At 36.2% G+C, this 25,509-nt stretch overlaps 1 protein-coding gene across 1 annotated transcript in view; it reads right to left on the minus strand.

The window, feature by feature from the left end:
• The window catches only part of SLC35F5 (solute carrier family 35 member F5), a 47,569-nt gene extending 23,971 nt beyond the window's left edge, over positions 1 to 23,598 (minus strand). The window contains exons 1-11 of the mRNA XM_047772085.1: positions 23,197 to 23,598; positions 22,265 to 22,355; positions 21,967 to 22,108; positions 17,856 to 17,999; positions 15,536 to 15,598; positions 13,335 to 13,416; positions 11,755 to 11,945; positions 7,230 to 7,311; positions 5,860 to 5,947; positions 3,723 to 3,787; positions 1,284 to 1,388 (exon numbers count right to left, since the gene is read on the minus strand). Coding sequence (XP_047628041.1) covers positions 1,284 to 1,388; positions 3,723 to 3,787; positions 5,860 to 5,947; positions 7,230 to 7,311; positions 11,755 to 11,945; positions 13,335 to 13,416; positions 15,536 to 15,598; positions 17,856 to 17,999; positions 21,967 to 22,108; positions 22,265 to 22,355; positions 23,197 to 23,236 — 1,093 coding nt within the window. The 5' untranslated portion in view covers positions 23,237 to 23,598. The remainder of the gene's footprint in view (positions 1 to 1,283; positions 1,389 to 3,722; positions 3,788 to 5,859; positions 5,948 to 7,229; positions 7,312 to 11,754; positions 11,946 to 13,334; positions 13,417 to 15,535; positions 15,599 to 17,855; positions 18,000 to 21,966; positions 22,109 to 22,264; positions 22,356 to 23,196) is intronic.
• Positions 23,599 to 25,509: the final 1,911 nt, after the last annotated feature.

Here is a 25,509-nt window from a genome sequence, read left to right on the forward strand (position 1 = left end):
GACTCTTCAAAGGTTCTATTTTTAGCAGACAAATCTTTTCTACCAATTAAATTATAATGCAAAAAAACTCCCACAACAAAACAAAATTGTTCCAGAAAAGCAATAAAGGAGTCTAAGAACCAGACTCACACATGCAATTCCACCTCCTTCCAACCCTCCCAGGTTCTTCCATAAATCAGCTTAGAAGCAATGCATCTAGTCCAGTCTCCTCATTTTTCAGATGACTATGAGATGAATGAAGTTATAACAGCCAGGGTCTAGGTCTCCTGATTCCCTGTAAACTACACTTTGAATTCTCATCACCAGGCTTCTTTATCTATTGATATTCAGATATCCTGTGGAAGATATCCTGTCAATGTGCTCTTCTTTTGCAATCTTAGATATTACAAATTTTTTTTTTGTCTTTTTGCCTTTTCTAGGGCTGCTCCTGTGGCATATGGAGGTTCCCAGGACAGGGGTCTAATCAGAGCTGTAGCTGACAGCCTATGCTACAGCCACAGCAACGCGGGATCCGAGCCGCGTCTGCGACCTACACCACAGCTCACGGCAATGCCGGATCGTTAACCCACTGAGAAAGGCCAGGGATCAAACCTGCAACCTCATCATTCCTAGTCAGATTCGTTAACCACTGAGCCATGACAGGAACTTCACAGATTCTTTACTTAGCTGATTTGAGGCAAAGAAGAATTTATAAATCATATTAGGTATTTACCAAAATTAAGAACTGAAGCTGGAAACTATAATTGGGTAATTTGAAAATCTATGTCATAAAAGAATCTGTGTCTTAAAGACAAAGTGCAAATAGAAAACCTTGAAATGACCTATAATTTTCAATAAAAATAAGTATATAGACTGGAATAGTATTTGATATATCATTTGGGGGCAGCTTCCCCAATCTTATGCTTCTAACAATTCAAAAATGGCAAAATGTGCAACAAAATAGGCATACTCTCACATGCTTATAACAGCATAACCTGTCATATCAATTAGGAAAATATCTGATTCACAGGGTGAAGACATTAATTCAAAAAAGGTGTTAGAAGGAATTTCTTTCTATACCTCACACTGAGGGAATGAGCATTTCTTCACAGGTGCACAACTAAGCAGAACAAGGTAAGAACAAAATATTGAGATTGAACTTCATAATCTTTAAAATCTAATGCTTTTAAGAACCATATGGTAGGTGTGGGAGGAAGACCTCCCTATTCCCTCAAAAAAACAAAAATGAAACCCTAAGTTAATAATTCAGAGTAAAAAGCCTTACAAGTTAAACACGCTCTTACCAAAGAACATTGGAATATCCAACTTATCTTCTCTGTCTACTTTTCTCTTAATCATAACAATATAGACAGCATAGAGCATGGCTCCAACAAGAGACCAAATGGAACCTGTAAAAATCAATTTAATAATTTAAAGCATTTGTTCAACTCATTCAATACACACATTTAAAATCTGACTGATCCTATTTCAAGAAATGAGTATTCAAATATGAAAAGAAAAATTATAACTAATCTATATCCTTCGGGAGTACAGGAAGAAGTTGAAAGCATAAATAAACAAATGCAAAAACATTCGCCTAAATGATCTAACTGATCACTTATACATACTGTAACACCAAACTCACATAAAGTTAACACTTTGGTATTTAATTTTGAAATGCACACTTCCTATTTTCCAATACACAGACAATTTTGACACCTGACACAGCCAAGTTAACAATACTTCCTTCCCTCTCTAAGCTGCTGTTTACATTGTTCTTCCTACTGCCATGGATCATTTTCAATATATATTTCACCACTATCTTCAAGACCCTGTTAAAGCATACTCTTTCTACCCCACTGAATTTCCATCCTACCTGTCTTCTATTTTAGATACTTTAACACTTACTATAGTTAAATATAGTATCACTTTATTCTCTAAGGGCTTCATTGTGTTAATCATATATATACATTAAAATTAAGAACTCCCTGACAACTATAAAACATAATTTATAGTCTTTAATGTTCTAAAATATCTAACAATGTAGGACTCACAGCACATGCACAATAAATATAGATTCTCTTTATTATACTAACTCATTCTCAAAAACATTTAAGTAAGCCTTTAAAAACAGTTATAGAAGGTGCTATATGCCAAGTAACCATATTCAATATTTTAAATATCCAAAAGTCCAATGCTGCACTAAAGCTATTTACTATTATTATGTTTATTAAACTTTTTTTAAAAAGCAAAGGGAAAAGCCTGTCAACAAAATCACATAAAGCAAATACACACATAACAAATACATACATTGTTTTACACATGCAAAGCTGCTCTGGGTGAGACAGAGGTAAGGCAGTCCAAGTAACCAGGAATAGTTTAGAAAATACTGTTCTATTCACCAGACTTTAAATATCTAAAGAAAATATCCAGAAGGAAACCAATTAAGCTAGATTCTGATTACCTTTCTTTCGTTAAGCTAAGTTTTTACTGTAACAGTAACTGTTTCAGGCAAGAATCAAAAGTGAATGGCAAAATGAGCAGATCTAAGTCTGATGCACAGGATATCTGCATAGTTTCAGTATCTCCTACAAGATGCCTATCATTTACAAAGAGAAAAACTAATAACTACACTGGAGCATCCAGAAAGTCAAGACTTTAAAATTAATGTCACTAGTAATGGGACAAATCAACACATGTGCCTTCTGATACAATGTACTTATCAGGACACAATATCACTTCTATGGTATTCTTGCCAAAAATGTACAACAAAAATTTTACCATAAGGAAATATCAAACTGAAACTGAAAGACATTCTAGAAAATGAGTGGATAGTATCCTCCAAAGAATGTTAAGACTATGAAGAGATTAAAAAAAAGATAGACTGAGAGACAGTTCCAGAATAAAGAAAACTAAGGAGATATGACAACTAAATGCAACAAGTGATCTTGGATGAGAAATAGAACATTAGTGTAAAAAATGGTGAAATTTGAAATCCATAGACTAAATAAAAATTATCATGATCAATATTAATTCCTAATTTTTAAATCTATACTATAGTCATGTACATAGTAAGCAGTGCAGAGAATCTGGGTGAAAGCTATATGAGAATTCCATGAACTATCCTTTTTATTTTTTTTACATTATTTCCAAAGGAAAAATTTAAAAAACAAAGCCTTGTTAGTGCCCATTCTGTGTGTGTGCTGCATGTGCAGGGATGTGTGTATACATGAACATGTGTGATGATATGCACACAACTTTCCTTTTATTCTCGAAGTTCCAAATTTCTATTTTCATTAAATTTTATTTTCTTCTTAATGGCCACAACTGCAGCACATGGAAGTTGCCAGGCTAGGTGTCTAATTGGAGCTACAGCTTCTGGCCTATGCCACAGTCACAGCAACACAGGATCAGAGCTGCATCTGCGACCTACACTGCTGCATGTAGAAATGCTGGACCCTTAACCCACTGACTGAGGCCAGGGACAGAACCTACATCCTCATGAAGACAGTGTCAGGTTCCTAACTCATTGATCAGGAACTCATTTTTTATTTTATTTTTTATGTTTTCTTTTTTTTTGGCTGCACCCATAGTATGTGGAAGTTCCCAGGCCAGGGATGGAACCTGCACCGCAGCAGCAACCCGAACCACTACAATGATAATGCCAGATCCTTAACTCACTGAGCCACAAAAGAACTCCTCTTGTATATTCTAACATAAAGAATACAGAGTGAGATACTTACCTATTGTATCTCTTCCAGCAGACTTTTCAGATCCTGACAGGTTTACCAGCACCACACCTCCAATGCTATGGGAATAATAATCATTACCGATTAGCAAATGAATTCCTTAAAAAGACTAATCTTAAAGATAAAAATTATTTACAGGTAATAAAGACCAATCTTAACTTTGGGTAAACTATCAAATAATTAATTATTTAACTAATAATATCTAATAATATTATTGGTATAACATAAATGCTGTAATAATATTAACTCATTTAATCTGCACAAAATACCCAGTATTACCTTATAAAGAACATATTATTATTATTATTATTACCATTACCATTTTACACATGAGAAAACTAATGCACAATGGAATGAAGTAACTTGACCAAAATCACACAACTGGAATTGAATCACAGGCAGTCTACTTCCAGAGTCCACTGTTCTTATCTGCAATGATATCTTCTGTCTTTCAATTAGGAAAAAATTCACTAACTTGTCATTCCTCTTCCAATCTTTATATTACCTTTTTTCTAGGTAATATATATATAAACCTAGGAATGGTACTAATTTGTACTTATTAGTAAAATCAAAATTAATATTAAAACTATCTTTAAATATTTAAATAATTAAATTAATCTCATTATTTTAATGGATAAAAATAAGACAATTAAAGATGTAGAGAAATCATTCTTTCATTCAATTGTTGCTTACTGAGCTAAACTTTGAGTTAAGCAATGAATAAGAGAGATGTGGTTCCTGTCCTCATGGAGCCTTATATTATTGTCTATTTCTAAGCATCGTTCTACTTTTAAGACAATGCAAAGAAAAGTTAAAAATGGGCATGAGTTTTGAACAAAGCTGAATAAACCTCATTACTTCCCAAATACAAATATATTGTATTTCCCTAATGCAAAAATATGCTCAGCTAAAACACAGGCCTATCATGCAAAAGAATAATTTCCTAGTGTCTATAAATTCTTTTTCTTTTCTTTTTTTTTTTTTTTTTTTGCTTTTTAGGGCTGCACCTGCAGCATATGGAAGTTCCCAGGCTGGGGTCTAATTGGAGCTCTAGTTGCCAGCCTATGCCACGGCCACAGCAATGCCAGATCCGAGCAGCATCCGCTACCTACACCACAGCTCATGGCAATGCCGGATCCTTAACCTACTGAGAGAGGCCAAGGATCAAACCCACAACCTCATTGCTCCTAGTCAGGTTCGTTACCCACTGAGCCATGAAGGGAACTCCCGTGTCCATAAATTCTAAATGGTAAATTAGTTGGTTCAACCAGACTGCCCATGGAAACTAGGGTCAATCTGCCTTTATACCTAAGAGAGAAAAACACATAATAATAAGAGCTACCACTTAGATGATTGCCAAGGGACCAGGAAACAATCACTTTTTTGATTCACCATTTCAAACTTTAAAACAAGAGGGCAAAGCAGATGATACTATCATCATTTTGACTTCTGACTTTCTCCCTCATAAATGACATCTTCATCAAACCAACTGTGAGTAAAGCCCTATGTAAGGCCTTTGGACACAAAGAAGTTTAAAACGAGGCTTTGGCCTTCAAGGGTTTAAAATCTGATAGGGAAGACAAGCCAAACACATACAAAGTTAAATAAAAATAAAAGATTTAAATACAGTTGTTGATAATACTTATGTATTGTGTTACAAATACAGTAGTGCGAAATTGCCAGATGACTTATACAGAAAATAAATGAAAGACTGAGGTTGAGACAATCAGAGAAGACTGAACATTAGAGTTCTACAAGTAGAAGTAAAAACAGAAACTTGAACAAAAGGGGGAACTTGTTTAGAAAATTGAGTGGTTGTGAGGACTAAGGTGCCACACGCAGTTAAATGTGAATGTAAGTATAAAACTTATTAAGTCCACAGTCACAAGAATGGAAATCAAAGCTGCTTTGAGGTCCTCCCTCCAGTTACTCTCCCCAGGGAGGTTTTAAAAACCAGCCAAGGATACAATGCAGGGCTGAGTTACATAACGTTCATTTAAAATCTTCTAGCCTCATCTTTTTCTGCCTATACAGTATATTGTAATATAAATTATCCTCTATCACTACCAGGAATGCTTTAAACACTGTATTTTTTAAGCAGCGTTAACTAGATATTACACTATAGTCTTACCTTAAAATTACAGCTAATAGTTTAGAAAGAGTAAATCTATCCCCACTGTTACTTGGAAACACTGCAGCAAGGATTAAGGTAAAAAGTCCTATGGAGAGAAAAGGATTTAAAAAAGATACATTAGCTTAAATACTATCAAAATTATTTACCACCAACTTGACTGTTTAAATAAGTTACACACCTAACTTTTAAACTAATTTCTGTAATTTTTAAATGTCGAAGAATAAGACTGCAGTTACCCAGGCTCAACTATTCAAAGATCATACACAAAAACAGCTTCTAAACAAAACCACATTTCAACAATGCAGATCAAGTACAGTCCTACTTATTTTAAAACTAATGAGTTAAACTGAGCAATCAGAATAACATTCTGACCTCATCATAATCAAGCATGTGTGCTAAAGTTATTTTTACCCTGTCAAAAATACTCTTTTTATCTTCCAGATTTGGAAGGTGATTCAATTTTAAAAATAAAACACCTTTCATAGGACAAATTATAGTTCTGAAATATGCAATTACATTTAACCAAAGGGTCAAGAAAAAGATCTTTAAAAACAATATGTGAAGGGAAAGACAGCTAAAATACAAAGAGTCAGCCTATAAAACTTTTTTTTTTGCTTTTTAAGGCTGCTCCTGTGGCATATGGAGCTTTCCAGGCTAGGGGTCTAATCAGAGCTGTAGCTGCCAGCCTATGCCACAGCCACAGCAAAGCCATATTGGAGCTGAGTCTGTGACCTACACCACAACTCAGGGCAATGCCGGATCCTTAACCCACTGAGTGAGGCCGGAGATCGAACCCGAAACCTCATGGATCTTAGTCGGATTCGTTTCCACTTCGCCATGATGGGAACTCCAGCCTATAAAACTTTAATATACTATTGCATAGAAAATACTGTAGGAGTTCCCACTGTGACGAAGCAGAAACAAATCCGACTAGGAACCATGAGGTTGCGGGTTAGATCCCTGGCCTCGCTCAGCAGTTTAAGTATCCGGCATTGCCGTGAGCTACAGTGTAGGTCACAGACACGGCTCGGATCTGGCATTGCTGTGGCTCTGGTGTAGGGTGACAGCTACAGCTCCGATTAGACCCCTAGCCTGGGAACCTCCATATGCCTTGGGTGTGGCCCTAAAAAGGACAAAAGACAAAAAAAAAAAAAACAACAACTGTAAAGTATTGGAAGGGATATAAATAGCACAAGGCTATGGCACAAAACTGTAAAGATTAAGTTGTGGTTATAATACACTAATATATAGAAGAAAGAATGAAATAAATTTATAACAAGATAAAAATATATGTCTACGTACACACACACACACACATATCAGAAATAGGTCTCAATTTATACTGATTTTGAAGACAAATTTCTTACCAGAAGTTGAGGACAAAATATTAACTATAGCAACTTGTGTATCTGAAAGTGCTTCTTGATATGACAAATTTGCCAAAAACCACTAAAGAAACAGAAAATAAAGTGAAACCTAATGAATGTTTATACTTATCATTGTATTTATAGTCTCTTCCTTTTTTCTCCCCCTAAATACCATTACCATAAGAAGTTTTAAAATCTTCTTTGTACTGAAAAATCACAAGTCCCAAAAGACGACAAATATTTATATCAGACTTAAGATCCCTGCTATCCAATTTCCCTTAAGAAATTAAAATAGTTGGTTAAAAAGTAACAACTATTCGGGCTTTTTAAAAATGAGGGTAAACATAAAATCGACATTGAAATTTTCCAAGTACTGATAGTACTCTATTATCTAAATCAAATTTAAATTGGGGGAACTTCCCAAATGTTAACATATGTATAGATGAATATAGTAGAGAAATCAGTTGAACAAAGCATATCTAAGGAAATGGATGGAACTGGACAGATTGATAGACAAAAAGCTATGTTCACTTTGGAAATTTTAAAATGCTCAAGAAAATTGTGAATTTATTGGCTGCGATTGTTTCCTGGATTCTCAGTTTGGAGACTAATACAAAGATTTCTCAAAACTGTGGATTTAATAGAGGAAGTTTTCCAGCTATGAGGATTTTTTTCTTCTTCCCTTTTGCTTGCCTCGCCTACTTTGATTTAGAGACTAAGAAATAAGATGATGGCTTCTAATGAGGTGTGTGTGCATGTGTGTGCGTGTGTGTGCATGCATCCAAAGTTCATTTATTTTCACTGCTACCAGATATTCTAATGCTGATTACCACAACTCATCCATTTTTCTCGATGGACACTTTTTGACTATTTCAAACAATGCTACCAAGCACATTCTAGCATATACTCCTGGGGCATATGTGCATGAGAGTCCTTAGCAGTATATACTGAGAAACAGATTGCTGGGTCAGAGTAAATAAACTCCTTTTCTGTTTTTGATGCCTCTGTTACTTAAACAGACTGACTGAATAATCATATTCTATAGGAGGATGACTTGTCTCTATTAAGAAATGAACATCTCTTGATCTCTCATTTATAGTTAAGTGAGTAGTATAATTAGCAGCTTTTTATTTCAAAGAAGTAGTACAGACACTTGATCTTAAAGCACTGCTAGAAGGTTATAGATGGTTGAGTCCAGAAGTCTCCATTCAGTTTACACTGTATTCAATGCTAAAGCCAGATGGCAAAGTGATTTTGATTCCATCTGTAGCTCTTCGACTTCCTAATTTCACCTCACTACCTAAATAAGAAAATGAAGCTAGCAAATAGTAAGATGAGCAGTATCAAACGTACGTACATGGTAATATAAGCTGCAATCTGCTTGTACGCTGAAGTGAAGTGGAAGACTGCCCTTAATTATCTTTTGGAGATTTTCTATAAGGATAGATAATGCTTACTGGGTGATAGTTAGCTTTCTTGACCCACTTTCCTTACCACTTAAACACTTAAATACTATGCTCATTTTCCAAACAATCTCACTGGTCTCTGCTAATGCAAGATAAAGAAATAAAACAGATCACTCAGATGGCAGGAATTCAAAGAGCGCAACAACTCATCATTAGCTATGAATTTTTCCCAGAAAGATCTTCTCATTTTCCATCTCTCCCCAAACTCCATTCTCTGGTTTTCACACCCAAGGCAGCCTCATCTCAAAAGAAGATCCGTCCCAATTATCCTCCAATAAAAACGATCTTTAAAATGCTGCCTTTCATTGTTCCAAAGTTGAAGACAACCACTTACTAATAGTTAAGCTATCATAAATAATTTATATAATATTTCATTATTTACTGAGAGGTAATTCATTTTGAAATTATCACAAAAGGTATTCTGTGTAAAGACTATATGACCTAAATTGTATTTGAAAGAAAAAAATTAAAGTACCATAAGCCCAGAGGAGATAAAACAATTAAGGAAGGACTGGTAAATACAGTAATCATTAACTCCTTTTGACTGGCACTGTCCAGTACATTAGCCACCAGCTGCATTGACTACTAAGCAACTGAAATGTAGCTAATCTGAAGTGAAATGTTTAGAAATTGAAATAAAAGCTGAAATTAAGGGAAATAGAAAGAGAAATTGAAATTCAAAATGTTAAAAAAAACAGAAATGTTCAGAAGGTGTTAGTACAAAAAAAAAGAATGTAAACTATCTCATCGACGATTTTTATATCGATATGCTGAAGTGTTTATATAGTTGGTTAAATAAAAATGTAATATTAAAATTAATGTTACTTGTTTCGCTTTTTTTAATGTGGCTACTAAAAAGTTTAAAAATATGTATGTGACCTTCATTTGAGGCTCTCATTATATTTCTAGTGAACAACACTGCTCTAGACCTTATCTAAGTTAATCATTTTATTAAGTCAGATTTCTTAAAAGATACATTCTTGGAATAATATATTATTCTGACTTTCTAGAGAAATGCCTTTACTAAAGATTAAAATACCTCTCTTCTCTTGTAACATAAGGTTGATTTTTCAAAAAAAAGACTATTAAAGGTGGAAGCAACCCAAGTGTACATCAATGGATGAATGAATAAACAAAATGTGGTATATACATGCAATGGAACATTACACAGCCTTAAAAAGGAAAAAACCTGTGACAACATACTACAAAGATGAACCCTGAAGACACTATGTTAAGTGAAACAATCCAGTCACAAAAGGAAAAATACTATATGAATCCATTCATATGAGGTTCTCAGAGTAGTCAAATTCATAGAGACAGAAAGTAAAACAGTGGCTGTCAGGGGCTGTCAGTGGGAAAAGGAAGTTATTTAAGTTATAGAGTTTCAGTTTTGCAAGATGAAAAAACTGCTGATGGATGATGGTGATGGTTGCAAAACAATGTGAATGTATTTAATGCCACTGGCACACTTATAAACAGCTAAAATAGTAAACTTTATGGTATAAATATTTTACCACAAATTTTCCAAAAGGCTATTACTACCAGTAAACTGCTATCCAGAATAGTGCCTTAATACAAAAGAACGTATGAAATACATTCTCTCAAGAGTTTTGAGTTAGGAAAAGTTTACTTTATCACTGTAAGAGAGATACTTCCTTTTAACAGACAAGCTGTTTAACTCAGGAAGTTTCCCTTTTTTTCTTCCTGCCAATATGCCAAGAGATGAACTGTGTGCTTTCTTTAAATAGCTTTCTTTCTTTAAGTGGAGGTTTCTGATACAATCAATCCATTCCACAGTCAGTTTGTCCCCTATATAGACATTACCTGTTTAATTTAGCTCTTATCTTTCCCCTCCTTTTTAAACTTCTACTATATAGATCCTTTTATTATGTTTCACCTCAAGTCTCCTTTAAAAATTAGGGATATTGGAGTTCCCTCGCGGCGCAGTGGTTAACAAATCTGACTAGGAACCATGAGGTTGCGGGTTCGGTCCCTGCCCTTGCTCAGTGGGTTAATGATCCGGCGTTGCCATGAGCTGTGGTGTAGGTTGCAGACGCGGCTCAGATCCCGAGTTGCTATGGCTCTGGCGTAGGCCGGTGGCTATGGCTCCGATTAGACCCCTAGCCTGGGAATCTCCATATGCCGTGGGAGCGGCCCAAGAAATAGCAAAAAGACAAAAAAATAAAAAATAAAAATAAAAATTAGGAGATAGGGAGTTCCTGTCATGGCTCAGTGGTTAACAAATCTGACTAGGAACCATGAGGTTACAGGTTCAATCCCTAGCCTCTCTCAGTGGGTTAAGGATCTGGCATTGCCATGAGCTGTGGTGCAGGTTGCAGATGCGGCTCAGGTCTGGTGTTGCTGTGGCTCTGGCATAGGCCAGCGGCTACAGCTCTGATTAGACCCCTAGCCTGGGAACCTCCATATGCCGAGGGAGCGGTCCTAGAAAAGACAAAAAAAAAAGGCACTGAAATTCATTTTTAAAATTGTAAATCAGAGTTTTCACTAACTCAGACAAGTCATCTACTCCCAGATTAGCCCAAAATAATATTTTCTTTGCTGTATAAATAATCTATGTGAAACGTAAAGCACATTTTAGTTCTTTAATAAAATAACTGAGAAGCTATAAACAGTATTTTAAGGAATTCTGAAAAAAGTTTACACTGAGTACTTGTAAATATTTAACCACATTTATATGAATTCAATATAAAACTGCAAGAGCATTTATTTGAAGAAATCAATGCAATCAATGCAAACTCTTATCTGGATATTTATTAGCACTTGTATATATCATAGCATAAAATAACTCTATTCATTATTCTGACCATGAGGCAATGCCAAATTCTAAATATGTATGAGGAGTTGTAGTATTTCCCGAATTCCTTTAGCTGTGACTAGTATTTATTAACTTTAATACTCTAACTCCCCAATGATGGCAGGTAACAGAATTTAAAGTCATGATTAAGCAATCTAATAGTCTCATATCTCAATTGTATATTGTTGGTACATATACTGTCTTAAAATTCAAATTCCAAATATATATTAAAGAGAATACTTACCACAAAGCAAAAAAAAAAGCTAATTTTTGCTACTTGAGTTGCAGTAAGTTTCCCCACAGTTTTGAATAAGGATTCTTGCTCTTTCACAGTAGGATATGACATGCGAGACAACTTAGCTTCCAATGCATGGCTTGATGGAAGCTGTCGAATCTCCATGATGTTACTAAACCTTACACGAGACTTTTTGGGAGCTTAAAAAGAAAGTATAGTACAAAATCATTAAATGTTTTCTCCTGCATCCAACAAAAAGCCACAAGTTTTAATTTACTGATAAATGCATATTATTTAATCCATCTATAATCATACTTGTACTGTCAAAAACACTCAGTTACATTATTACATGGGACAGCTCTGCTCATTGACAATGGTTAAGAGAAAAAAATGTTTCCATCTGTAAAAATTTTAAAGGTTTTAAAATGAGACCAATATTTAAACAAAGTTTCTGCAATTGTGTATAAACACAACTGCCTGGTTCAGGATTATAGTATGATTATTATTTTGGCATTTATAGTAAAAGTTTATTTGGATTTTTCCTCATTGATACCCAATTTATGAGAATTATTTTCCTGGTCAAGCATGTGCAACATTCTTCTGTAGATCCATTCCTTGCAAGAGAATATTATGGATAAATACTCTGCCATACATTGAAACTAGCATTCCTTCCCATATTCACAGAACCAGCAAAACTCCCATAATTTGCTACCAAGGTCTTTGATGGTCTGGTTGAAGAGGACATTGTTCGTTTAAAAATACATATACATGGAGTTCCCATCATGGTACAGTAAACGAATCTGACTAGGAACCATGAGGTTGTGGGTTCGATCCCTGGCCTCACTCAGAGGATTGAGGATCTGGCATTGCCGTGAGCTGTGGTGTAGGTCACAGGCGTGGCTTGGATCTGGTGTTGCTGTGGCTCTGGCATAGGCGGGTGGCTGCAGCTCCCATTAGACCCCTAGCCTGGGAACCTCCATATGCCACAGGTGGGGCCCTAAAGAGACACACACACACACACACACACACACACACACACACACACACACACACATAATAACACCACAGAGACAGAGATTTCTGGTATTTGGAAATTATTTCTATTGAAATAATAAAAACTTCCAGTCAGGGAGTTCCCGTCGTGGCGCAGTGGTTAGCGAATCCGACTAGGAACCATGAGGTTGCGGGTTCGGTCCCTGCCCTTGCTCAGCGGGTTAACGATCCGGCGTTGCCGTGAGCTGTGGTGTAGGTTGCAGACGCGGCTCGGATCCCGCGTTGCTGTGGCTCTGGCGTAGGCCGGTGGCTACAGCTCCGATTCAACCCCTAGCCTGGGAACCTCCATATGCCGCGGAAGCGGCCCAAGAAATAGCAACAACAACAATAACAACAACAACAACAACAAAAGACAAAAAAAAAAAAAAACTTCCAGTCAAACTTCCGGAAGACTATAGGCTGACCCAACACCACATGAACAGAAGAACTGCCATGTAATCCCAGACAACCCACAGAATCACTATGTTCTGGAATGGCTTAAATGCAGCTAAAATTTCCACCCATTTCCAAGTAATGAAATTCTAAGTTTTGCTTACCTTTTTCAGTATCAATATTTGTGTTCTCAGGTTTTTCACTGGGAAGGTCATGAAATTTCACAGGAACATACAGAGGTTCACTCTGGAATGTAGCACAACAGAAACAAATATCAACAAGTATAAGAGCCAATATACTAGCTAAATTTAAATGGTTGGTATATAGACACAGATACCACCCCAAACAGGGCTGGCTGTTCACCACCACGTTCATACAGCATAATTTTCCCAAAATGCATTTTCAAGACTTTAAGAGGGGCGTTCCCGTCATGGCTTAGCGGAAATGAATCTGACTAGTATCCATGAGGATGCGGGTTAGATCCTTGGCTTCACTCAGTGGGTTAAGGATCCAGTGTTGCTGTGAGCTGTGTTGTTGGCCGCAGATTCAGCTCATGTCCCCAAGCTGCTATGGCTGTGGCACTACAGCTCTGACTGGACCCCTAGCCTGGGAGCCTCCATATGCCGTTGTGCAGCCTTCAAAAGACCAAAAAAAAAAAAAAAAGACTTATAAAAGAAACTCAAATGATCCACCCAGATACAAATGAATCAGCTAAAAGTTTAGAGTAATCAAACATCATTGGCATATTATGATGTAATATTTGATGTCATTAAAAATAGATCTCTCCTAGCTAACAGATTATCTTCCATTCCTTTTACTCATATTGAGCTCTTACTATGTATGTCAGGTGCTGTTCTAGGTCCTGGGGGTATAAGGGTGAATAGAGACCAAAATCTCTGTCCTCAATGATCAGGTAGGCTAAGGGGAAGGCAGACAATGAAGGAGAATCACATATATAATGTGTGCATAAATTCGCCAAATTGTCTCCCCTTAAGATTCAACTAAAACTCAAAATTCTAAAAACCTTTATTAGATTAGTAGATAAGAAAAAAACAGCTACCTCTGATAAGGTAGTCCTCACAACTTTATAAAATGGTATTTTAAAGGAACTTTTCTACAAGCTCAGATATAAGAAAATCAAGTGATAGACAACAGAATTAAAGCCAGGTTTGTCTGTCTGACCAGGCACTAAAGGTCTACTTTTTTAAGTGGTTCTAAATCCCTCACTGCTTTGGCAAGTGTTCTTTAGATGATCTGTGTTTAAGGCAGAATTCAGCAAAAAACTGTTTCTTAAATTAATATAAAATATGTTTCTTTGATTTATCTTTAACTTTTGATAAAGAACTCTGCCAATGAAAAATATCTAGTAAATGAAATAATATGATTTGGAAATAGAGTCTCTTTGTTGCATTGAACTTTTCATTATAGTATCTATCCCAGAATAATCTGATATGTCCATCTTACAGATAATAGTAAAAATTAGTAGAAGAGTAGGCTGCCATCTCAACTATCTTCTATACTCATAGAGACAACTAATATTAGTCTTGTTGATACTTAAGATCCCAGAGAAAAGAAATGACATTTTCTCTAAGCTTCATAAATCCCTTCATAGTACCTGGTAACTTACTTTACATGCAACTGCAGTTCTAAAATCCAAACAAAAAAACTGTACTGTCAATAAGGTCACCAATCTAGTGCTTCATAAATTGGTATTAAATTTTAGAGTAACTTTAAAATTTTTCTCAGATAGAATACTACATTTGGAATAATACATTTTAAAGAAATTCCTTAGTGATGATCTATAAAGAAGAGATTTTTACATGCTATCTCTTCAACAAGATTATAAATGCTTAAATTAAGTGACTATACTAATTCCTTCATATGCTTGATTATCTGTCTCCGCCCCTTCCCAAACACACACTCTCAAACACTAAGCTATATTTGGAGAGTTCAGAACACATGCTTAACACATAGTAAATGCTCTTTAAAAACTGTGTAATAAAATGAATTAACAATCTGCTTAATAGAGTCTCAGTGTCAATGTATTTGTTTCTAAGTGATAATAACAATGAAAATGAAGTGACAAAATTGGTAAGAAATAAAGGACAAAGGAGTTCCTTTACTATTTTCACTCCTTACTAATTTCCTCTTTCCTTCTCTCCCCAGAGGTGGCCGAATTGCTTACTTCCAGGCCCCAGGTAGCCCTAAAGAAAGAAAGTGCCAAATTACAACTCTCAAGGAGAGCACCCAACATTGAGATATATCTTTATCTTAATATAGCTGTGGTGCTATCAAAGCTATTTTAGTCCTTCCCACCATGGTCAACTCCAGCCAGTCTCTTCCTGACTAGAAAAGAAACACTTACCAAAGAACTATTCATAGTTGTATCTGTTGTACAAGCAGCAAAGTAACCTTCAGCATCTGCAAACTAGAAATAATAAGACAAATGATTCAATTAAACTCATGTTATAAAGTAGAACTAGTGTGAGTCAAGCTCAAAGGAATAGAACCAAAAATCCAGGGTAGACCTATAAGAGTATAATCATTATTCATGACAATAGCAGCTAATGCCAAGTACTCAAACATGCAAAGTAAGTATTATCATCTTCATTTTACTGATGAAGAAACTGAGGCTAAAGGGATTTCATCTAAGCAACAGACCAGGATTAAAACCCAATTTAAGCTAACTCTGAAACTTATGCCCTTTTCACAATATTATTACAACATTTCAGATAAGTAGGAAGAGAATGGGTAGGTTAGTGAAAAAGACAAATAACATCTTAGTATTTTCATGATAATAGCGTTAATCTCAAGAACACTTTAAGTGGATTTCAGGGACTGGACCACACTTTGAGAACCACTGTGCTAGTGTTGTATAAGCATGCTTTTTTTTCATATTCACAGCCACCCTCTCATGCTTAAAGTCTAAAAAGGTTAAATAACTTGCTCAGGATCACACAATCAGCAAATGACAGAACAAGATCCAAACACCAGAACCCAACCTCTTAAAAAGCCCTGACAGGAGTTCCCTTGTGATGCAGCAAGTTAAGGATCTAGCATTGTCACTGCAGCAGCTTGGGTCACTGTTCTGGTGCGGGTTCCATCCCTAACCAGGAACTTCCACATGCCATGGGCATGGCCAAAAAAGAAAAGTTGTAGTAATACTAAGTTACACAGAAAGTTGTCTGTGATATCCTGTTAAATACAAAAGGCAAGTAATAAAATAGGACACAACAATACAATTTCATTTTTGTATTGTTAAAGTAAAATAAAAATACACATATGTAAAAGAATGGCAGTATATATGCCAAAATGCTGTCAGTGATTATTCTTTGAATGGTAGAATTTATTATTTTCTTTGTTTTGTCCTTCTATATTTTCTAAACTTTTGACAATGCACATTTATTAATACACATATAACATATTCCTGCATGTAATACTACAATGAATATGCATTTCCATAATGTAGAGAGATTAATTTTACAAAGTAAAATAATATATTCATATTTTGGTCAGTTTTTGTGCACATGAGCATACATTTCTAGTCTTTACCTCAAAAAATATTATTGCTAAGTCTGTGACAAAAATGTAATAACTACATTTGTCAAGAATGTACTCACTTAAAACAAAAAGGAGTTCCCTTGTGGTGAAGTGGGTTAAAGATCTGACATTGTCGCTGCAGTGGCCTGGGTCACTGCTGTGGCACGGGATCAATCCCTGGCATGGGAACATCTACTCGTTAGCTAAGATAAATGAAAAGGATTAATAGGGGCAGAAAGTAAAGTAGTGGTTACCAAAGGCTGGGGGAAGGAAGGCATGGGAGTTATTATTTAATGGGTACAGAGTTTTTGCCTGGGATGACAAAAAATTTCTGGAGATGGATAGTGCTAATGGCTGCACAGCAAAGTGAATGTACTTAATGTCACTGAACTGAACCAGACATTTTAAAATGGTTAAAACAGTAAATTTTATGTTATATATATTTGATTGCAATAAAAAATAGGGGAAAAGAAAAAATGACTAAAGTGGTAAATATAATGTTATGTATATTTTACCATAATTTTAAAAAGGGAAAGGATTAAGAGACAGTTTTATATTTTTCATTCTCAAAAATCCAGTTTCTACCTCTATAAATCATTATATAAACTGCCATTTCTTTCAACACTTACAAATAAGCATGTTATGTCACATTAATGAAAGAATATTATTTGATTAGCTAAACATCTGAAATATGCCCTGAAATAAGTTACTTTCATCTTAACATATAAACTTTGAATTATTTTTCTTCTACAATCAACTGTGCAACTAAATTAGATGCTATTCATCTAGTCTGCAAATGACCCAAGACCCTAGATATTCTTCTTATCCCTTCCCTTCGTCCTCATCTCCACATTAATTGATCTGGGTTAGTTCAATAATTTTTAACAACTCAGAGGATGTCAAGAGGTAAAGGAAATAAAGTAATTAAGTACCTTTGATTTCCCAGATATTCTGATGCCAAATTGATTAAGAAAAATAAATTTTAAAGTTTGTTAAATGAAGCAGGTTTTCCTTATATTTTCTTACCTTTCTTATATGTTCACTCATTTAACTGAACAACTTAAAATTTGACTATTCTTCAAGAAATTAATACTTAAAAAAAATTTACCCCCTCTCCAACAAACATTTAAAAATTTAAAACTTACAAAAGCAGCGTGCTTTCCTCGAAATCCCCTTGTACACTGTTGTCTCCATGGCTTCCAAATAATAAAGCCCAAAAGATACAGAACAAACATAGATGTTTTTGCAAAGGTACTGAAGAATGGTTTGTTGTACTGAGTAAAAACATACTGTAGAGAAAAAGTTACATAAACTCTGAGACAATTTTAAAACTTATTACTCATTTCCAATAAAATAAGGCTACTATACATGATTTTTAACTTAGATCCAAAGGGATTATAAAAATATTTTGAATTCATCTCTGAATATTGTATTTGTCTTACATGCAAAGGATAGTATTTCCAAACAAAGCAGGAACAACTTGCAAAAACAATTTTGTTCAGCATTCATTGAAAACCTACTATGCAATAGTACCTACACTAGGAGGTAAAAAAAAGCAAGACAGGCTTTCCCGAGAGGAGATATACAGCTAGAGACACAGATATAGATACAGATGTAGATACAGATATAGATAGGAAGAATATACAGTATAATGTGCTAACACCATAAAAGGGGGAATACAGGGTACCATGGGAGTATCAAAGAAAGACAGACCATTTTAAAGATTATAGAAGTTTCCCAAAAGAACCTATTCTTGATCTGTATCTGAAGAGCTGAATATCAGCTCAAACAGAAGAAACAGCATAATGCACGGCAATGAAACAGAATAGGGAATGAAGAAAATTGCATAAAAATTGCATGAAATTGCAAGTTATTAGGAAGTTATACAAAAACCTGCAATCATCACCATTTTTTTTCTGTTGGACTTTTTTTATTGAAGTATAATTGATTTATAATGCATTAGTTTCAGGTGTATAGCAAAGGGATTCAGTTTTAATACCTATGTATTTATATAGACATATTTCTATATATATTCTGTTAAAGATTTTTTTCCTACTATGGGTTATTACAAAATATTGAATATAGTTACCTGTGCCATACAGTTAGGACCCTCTAATCATTACTTAGCTTGGAAATATCAGGATAAACTCATAATTTTTGTTTAAAAAAAAATCCTAGCTATGTGCACTGAAAAGGCCTAGAAAAAAATAATGCAAAAGGAATAAGTGTCTCCCTATGATGATCTGTACTATCATGCACTTAAAAAAAAAAAAAAAGGGTCCTTGAAAAGTGGTCAAAATTCAAGTATGTAGGAGGAAACACATGAGATGAGTCTGGGGCATCTTGTGTCAGAAAGCAAACAAGATGTTAAAGATTCATGGGGTCACTCTGAAAGGACACTAGAGCCAATTTATAGGGGTTCCCACTGGCCAAAGACAGGACAGTTCAATCGTCAAAAGGGATAATAATCACAATTGTCTGAAATACATCAAACATACAAAAATCCATAAATGTATAATGACACTCAAAAAATCCTCAATGGTACTTCCAGAAGTTGCTAGGGAACATTAATCTAAAATGAATAAAGGAAAAGATTCATCCAACCATTCCTATATGAATCATGTTTCAGGATAACCAAATAGTAGTTGTGGAAAAGTTCTCCTTAAAGAATTTCAGCTAATAAGTGCAGATGGAATGACCCTTATAAAAATCACCATTTTACAATCTTTAATGAAATACTCTATCTAACCATACAGATATTCAATTACTACCTAAAGATTGATGAGGAACTTACAGTGCTCAAATTGGTATCACTCAAAGTAAGACTTAAAGCCATTATGGGCCTTATGTTGTGATGTCAAAGGAAGTACTCAATACCACCACAGCACTTTTTCCTAAAATCTGAACCTAAATCAAGACTATATCTACCTACCATTTTATAGGAAATAAGAGAGAAAAAGGAGCAAGTCAAATGACAACTCAAGAAAATAATTAAGCCAAACCCCAAATGTGTGTGTCGTGGACTGAATGTCTGCATCCCCTCAAAATTCATCTGTTAAAATCCTGACCCTCAATGTGATGTTATGAGAAAGTGGGCGGCTGTAGGGTGTGATTAGGTCATGAGGGTGAACTGGGTCACCAGGGTGAATCATGAATAACATTAGTGCAAATAAGAAAAGAGACCCCAGAGAGCTCTCCTGCCCTGTCTGCTTTGTGAGGACACAGTGAGAAGCCAGCCATCTAAGAACCAGGAAGGGGTTCACACTAGATTTCAAATCTGCTAGTGTCTTGATCTTGGATTTTCCAGTCTACAGAAAAAGTGATCTAATTTCTCTAACAAATCAAAAAAGTAGAGGAATATAATTAAGTATCAAAAGTGACTCAAAAGTTCCAACAAATGCAATATGTGATTGTTGTTTAGATCCTACCCTAAAAAGATGTCCTTGACACAAACCGAGAAAATCTGATAGACTGTGTATTAGAGGATTTTAATTTTGTGAGATATGTTAATGGCATGTTGATTATATTTTAAAAATCAAAAGACCTTTTCAGTTTGAAATGAATATGAAAGAATTTATAGGTGAAATGACAAGTGGCTAGAATATGCTTTAAACACTGCGAGAAAAAAATCTTTGGGGAGGGGTTGTAATATTGGCAAAATTTGATAACTGTTAAAGCTAAGTGATGGGAACATGAGGTTCCATTTTACCATTCTCTCGCTCTACTTTATATATGTCAGAAAGTTTCTATAATAAAAAAGGCTGATTCTTAATTTTGAAATACACAATATATCTCAAAAGTCTGATGAGCATATTTGGGTGAGGAATTAGATGCATTACATATGCTCCTGGATAACAAAATTATACAATATCCTCTTATTAACAGACTTTACTTTTTCCAAAAACAGGGAAAAGTTTGTCATTGGGTTTTTGCCTTTTGGTTTTTTGTTTTTTTTTTCCTTTGCTTAAATATGGATTGTTAAATTATAATTTAATCAGGTGCTCTTTTGTCCTAAATTTTATTACATGATAAATAAAAGCCAAACTATTTATTTAAAACTAAAATAAAATTTAAAAGATAAACTTATTTCCCTGTCAACATTAAAGAGATTTCTTTGTGGCTAAACTTCAGAATGTTAATCTTAAAAAAAAAAAAAGGTTGTTGAACAGTGAAAAATAAATGGCCTATTGTATTCCAGAGCCTAATTCCAAAAAGGCTAAAAAATTTATTAATTCATTGGATACAATGTCAAGGTCAACTCTTACTTAGCTACAATCAGAGATGACCAGCAGTAACAAACTGCTTCTTTTGACATTTAAGTTCATTTTATGAATGCCAGTCTTCCTTTTGCCTTAAGACAGTAATATGTAAACTGAAATGCAATAATTTCTGAAAATAAGGCTTTACAGGGATCATTAACCAAGAAAATAAAATAACTAAACAAGTAGAAAGAAAAACTCAAAATACATTACCACCCATAGTTCATCAATAAAAAAAAATAAAAATTTAACTAAAGGCAATCACTGTTTATGTAGACTTCACAATACATCTGAATTACCAAACATATAAATGTACATGCACCCATGTATGTGTACAACAGTGACCCGAACATGAAAAACTCAGATCACTTTCATTCACCTGTCCAAAAGCATTCTCACTTTTCTACCAAAGGGTGCCAAATGGTTTTGCATCCTAGATTGCTGTTCCACTAGAAAATAATATTTATAAAGAAAGAAATTGTGGGATGGATTGGGAACTTGGGGTTAATAGATGCAAATTATTGCCTTTGGAATGGTTAAGCAATGAGATCTGCTGTATAGCACTGGGAACTATGTCTAATCACTTATGTTGGAGCATGATAATGTGAGAAACAAGAATCTATACATGTATGTGTAACCAGGTCACCATGCTGTACTGTAGAAAATTGACAGAACACTGGAAACCAGCTATAATGGCAAAAATAAAAATCATTATAAATAAAAAAAGAAATTAAGAAAATAACAAACACCCACAAATATTAAGAAAATATGCATGCATCTCATCTTCTAAACTCCCTAAAAAATATAAGAAAACTGAAAAAACAAAGAGTATCCTTTCCATTTTAATTTGAACTGCAACTAATTTGTTATCAAAGAAAACATAAAATTCAACAATACTCAAAATACTGCTTTAAGTAAGCATAAGAGCTAGTGATGACAGAAATACTATAACAATATTTTTATAACAGAACATCATTCCTAGATGAGAATTACATACCGAAGTAAGTTCTGAGGATGCGACCCATATCACATCAACAAGTAGGAGAATAACAATCCCTAGGGCCAGTCGCCTGCGCTGAGTGAAACCACTGCTCTGGGAATTCATTCGATTCATGATAAATACACACACCATTTGCAGTCTGTTTTTAGAAAACACAGATCACATTAGAGGGGATTTTAAAAAAATTTTTTTAAATTATAAAAGCAAGAAAAGTAGTATAACAGAAACATCCAACATTTGTTAAGCTAATATTCAATTTGAAAGTCATCCAGTAAGTGAAAGGTATGGAATTTACCTTAGTTTAAAGGCCTTTCTGAGATCTTCAAAAGCAATGCCAGAAAACTTGGCAGATCTGAGTCTAAACGGAGGTGAAGAACTCAGCGCACCTGAAAACAATCACAAAATGATGCTTATGAAAACATCAACCACTCAACTATAAGATTCATAAGATCATTTTTACTCTTCACTTTCAAAATAAACACAAATGAAAGAAGAATATCAAAGTATATTAAATGTAATTGACACTTTTCTCTAGACTTTCTTATCCAATAAACATCTCAAATTAAACTCAGAGAAGAAATTGGTAAAGGGAAGGGGGGTAGGCAATACTCAACAAAGGGCATCTTTATGAACAGTCAACTACTGAAAAACAGCTTCGAGTTTCATAAATCCGCCTTCCTCGCCACTCTCTCCAGAGTTATCCACTCCGGGGATACTGTCTAGCCACGCACCTGTTTCTAAGTGTATTTTCTGTCCCTGATCTCGAGTGCAGTTGGGTGATATGAGAGGAAGTGATTTGTTGTTGTGAGTCTCCGGACCAGAGGCGGGGGGCGTTTCCAAACACCTCACGTGGTAAAAGGGAAAGGATCCTCCAGGCTTCCCCACCCACCCCTGTCACAGTGTCTACTTATTTTAGATCACAGCAATCATTCACGAAGTGGGTGAGAAAACAGCTGTTAAAGGGAATCTTCCTTTTTCGGAGGAAAAAGAAAAGTTAAGCCAAGGGACGCCTCCCCAGGGAAGATTAAAGCCCCGAAGCGGCGGCGCACAAGTAGCTTCCTCAACTGCCAGAGTCGGGACCCAGCTCCGGCACCCCGTCAGCCTCCCCCTCGCCCCGCCCTAGACACCAAAAAACATCTGCTGGCTCCGAAGGGCCGGAGCTGTCCGTGGGCCCTCCGTCCTGGCTTCGGCTCTGGGTGATTTCGCGGCCCTCCCCCGGCTACCTACCCGGCCTTCCTGCCCCGGGATGGCGTCGTGGCGGCACCATGAGCGGACCCTGCCCGGACCCGCCGCCTCCCAGGGCCACGGCCGCGGCCTCGGACTCAGAGAGCTGTCGTGGCGCCCGACATTGCGCTGCGCTGGCGGCCCAGTCCCTGAAGCCGCGGTGCCCCTCGGGGCGAGGCTGCCAATGCCACCCTACCCCACTCGGCCCGGGAGGGCGGGGAGCGGGCGAAGGTTAGGAGCCGCACAGGCAGCGATGGCCGCGTTGGCCGGGAGCTGGACCCTGGCCCCGGCCCCGCCCCCGGCCTGCCCGCCAGCCCGCCCTGGCCACGCCCCCCCGGCCGAGGTCAGTGGCGCGCGGGTTACGTCACGGCGGCGCGACGGCGGGCGGCGGGCGGCGGGAGTGTACTCCCGTAGGGTGACTTGGCATCGCTAAGCCGGCCGCAGCCAGGTGCCGAACATTGAGCGAAGAGACTCAACTGCGACGGCGGAGTTAGGAAGGAAGGGAAGCAGGGCGCGGTGGAAGTAGAAGCGGGCGTGGGTTGCTGGAGCGGAGCGAGGGATCCGGGAGGTGGTGGAGCCTCCAGATGGCCCCGCACTAGAGCGAGAACTAGCAGCCCCGTTTCTTACAAAGTTTGGCCAGGAAACTGCATATTCCTTTCTCGAGGAGAGGACTAAAAAGCAAAGAGGCTTAGGGGAGCTTATGCTTTCTGGAAACGTTTGCATGTAAACTAGATACCAGCCCCCTAGAAGTAGAAGCTGTGTCCCTAGGGCAAGCTACTTCACCTCCCTGGCCCTCAGTTTCCTCATCTGAAAGAGGGCATAATTATAGTATTGCCTCATTTTTTATATACATTTCAAGTTTACATGATTATACAGATGTGAAGGGATTATATAATTCATGGCACATAGAACTTAACAAATGTTAGTAATTACTAAAATGTATAGGTTTTTTTAAATCATCTTTTGAATATCCTGTAAGAAAAAAGGCGTGGCCAGCGTCCTGAATCCTATTTAAAAAACGAAAAAGAGACCAAAAGGTTTTGTAATTTAACGGAGTTGTCTACTATAGCGCATTTGTAACATCTTTATGAGGTGGTGCAAAGAAATTAATTTCCGGTTTTTTTTTTTTTTTTTGTCTGTTTAGGGCCTCACCGGAGGCACATGGAGGTTCCCAGGCAAGGGGTCCAGAATAGGAACTACAGCTGCTGGCCTGTGCTACAGCAATGCGGGATCTGAGCCCAGCCTTTGACCTATGCCAAAGTTCACTGTAAGGCTGGATCCTTAACCCACAGAGTGAGGCCAGGAATTGAACCTGCGTCCTCATGGATGCTAGTCAGATTTGTTTCCGCTGAGCCACCACAGGAATTCCAGAAATTAAATTTTCTTCTGTAGTCACAATGTAGTGCATTTCTTATCTTTTAAATCTGTTGTTTTATTAAAATTGAATATATGCTCAAATACTAGTAATGTAATACCAACAGACATTTTTGTGTGTGTTGATTTAGTCAATTCCTAATAAAGTTATTAGCATCAAGCTCCTTTAATAATTATTCAGAAATCTACCGTGCAGAGTAGAAAAATCTTAACCATTTACTTAAAATTGCTATGTAGAGGATATTTGATTGCAGACATTAATCAAATTATTCCAGTTCCTGCTTTATTCTTTTCTTTTTTTCATTAACTTTCTTTAGGGTGTCAGTCTCAGAATATGCTTAAAAATTTTTTTTTTGCTACATTTATGATAGACTGGGAAAAAAAAAAAGCATTATGGATTTCTCCCGAGATCTGCAAGAGTCAGGAAAATTAGCTTCTAATTCTTAATCTGACCCAAATTTGTTGTGTTATTTTGAGAGTTATTATTCTCTCTTGTGTCTCAATTTTCCATCTATTAAGTATGCTGACCTGTTTTTAGTTAGATAATGCAAATGTAAGTACTTTATAAATGTGTACAAGTTACTATTATTACTACTTGTTTCCAGAGCATCTGAAGAAGGACAGTGCCTCTAGTCCTAGGTTAATCTTCCATTAACATTTTCCCCTGCACACTCTGAAGGAAATTCCATTCCTCCAAGTCAACAGGCCTTGATGTGGTTTCTGTGCTGTGGCACTATCCTGACTTCAGACATCTTTCTTTTGTCTCCATGTAACTTGCCCAAGGCCAAGTCTTCAGTTACTTCAAAGTATTAGAAAACTGCTTTCTGATACAACTTTAATTCTTATCTCTAAGTGATTACGTCTTTAAAATTGTATCTTTACCATTCCCTCCCTACTAAATCTCAACTGGCTACATTTTTAAGTATAAATTCCACAGGAACA

Source organism: Phacochoerus africanus, chromosome 3 (assembly GCF_016906955.1).
Source record: "Phacochoerus africanus isolate WHEZ1 chromosome 3, ROS_Pafr_v1, whole genome shotgun sequence".
Classification (NCBI taxonomy): domain Eukaryota; kingdom Metazoa; phylum Chordata; class Mammalia; order Artiodactyla; family Suidae; genus Phacochoerus; species Phacochoerus africanus.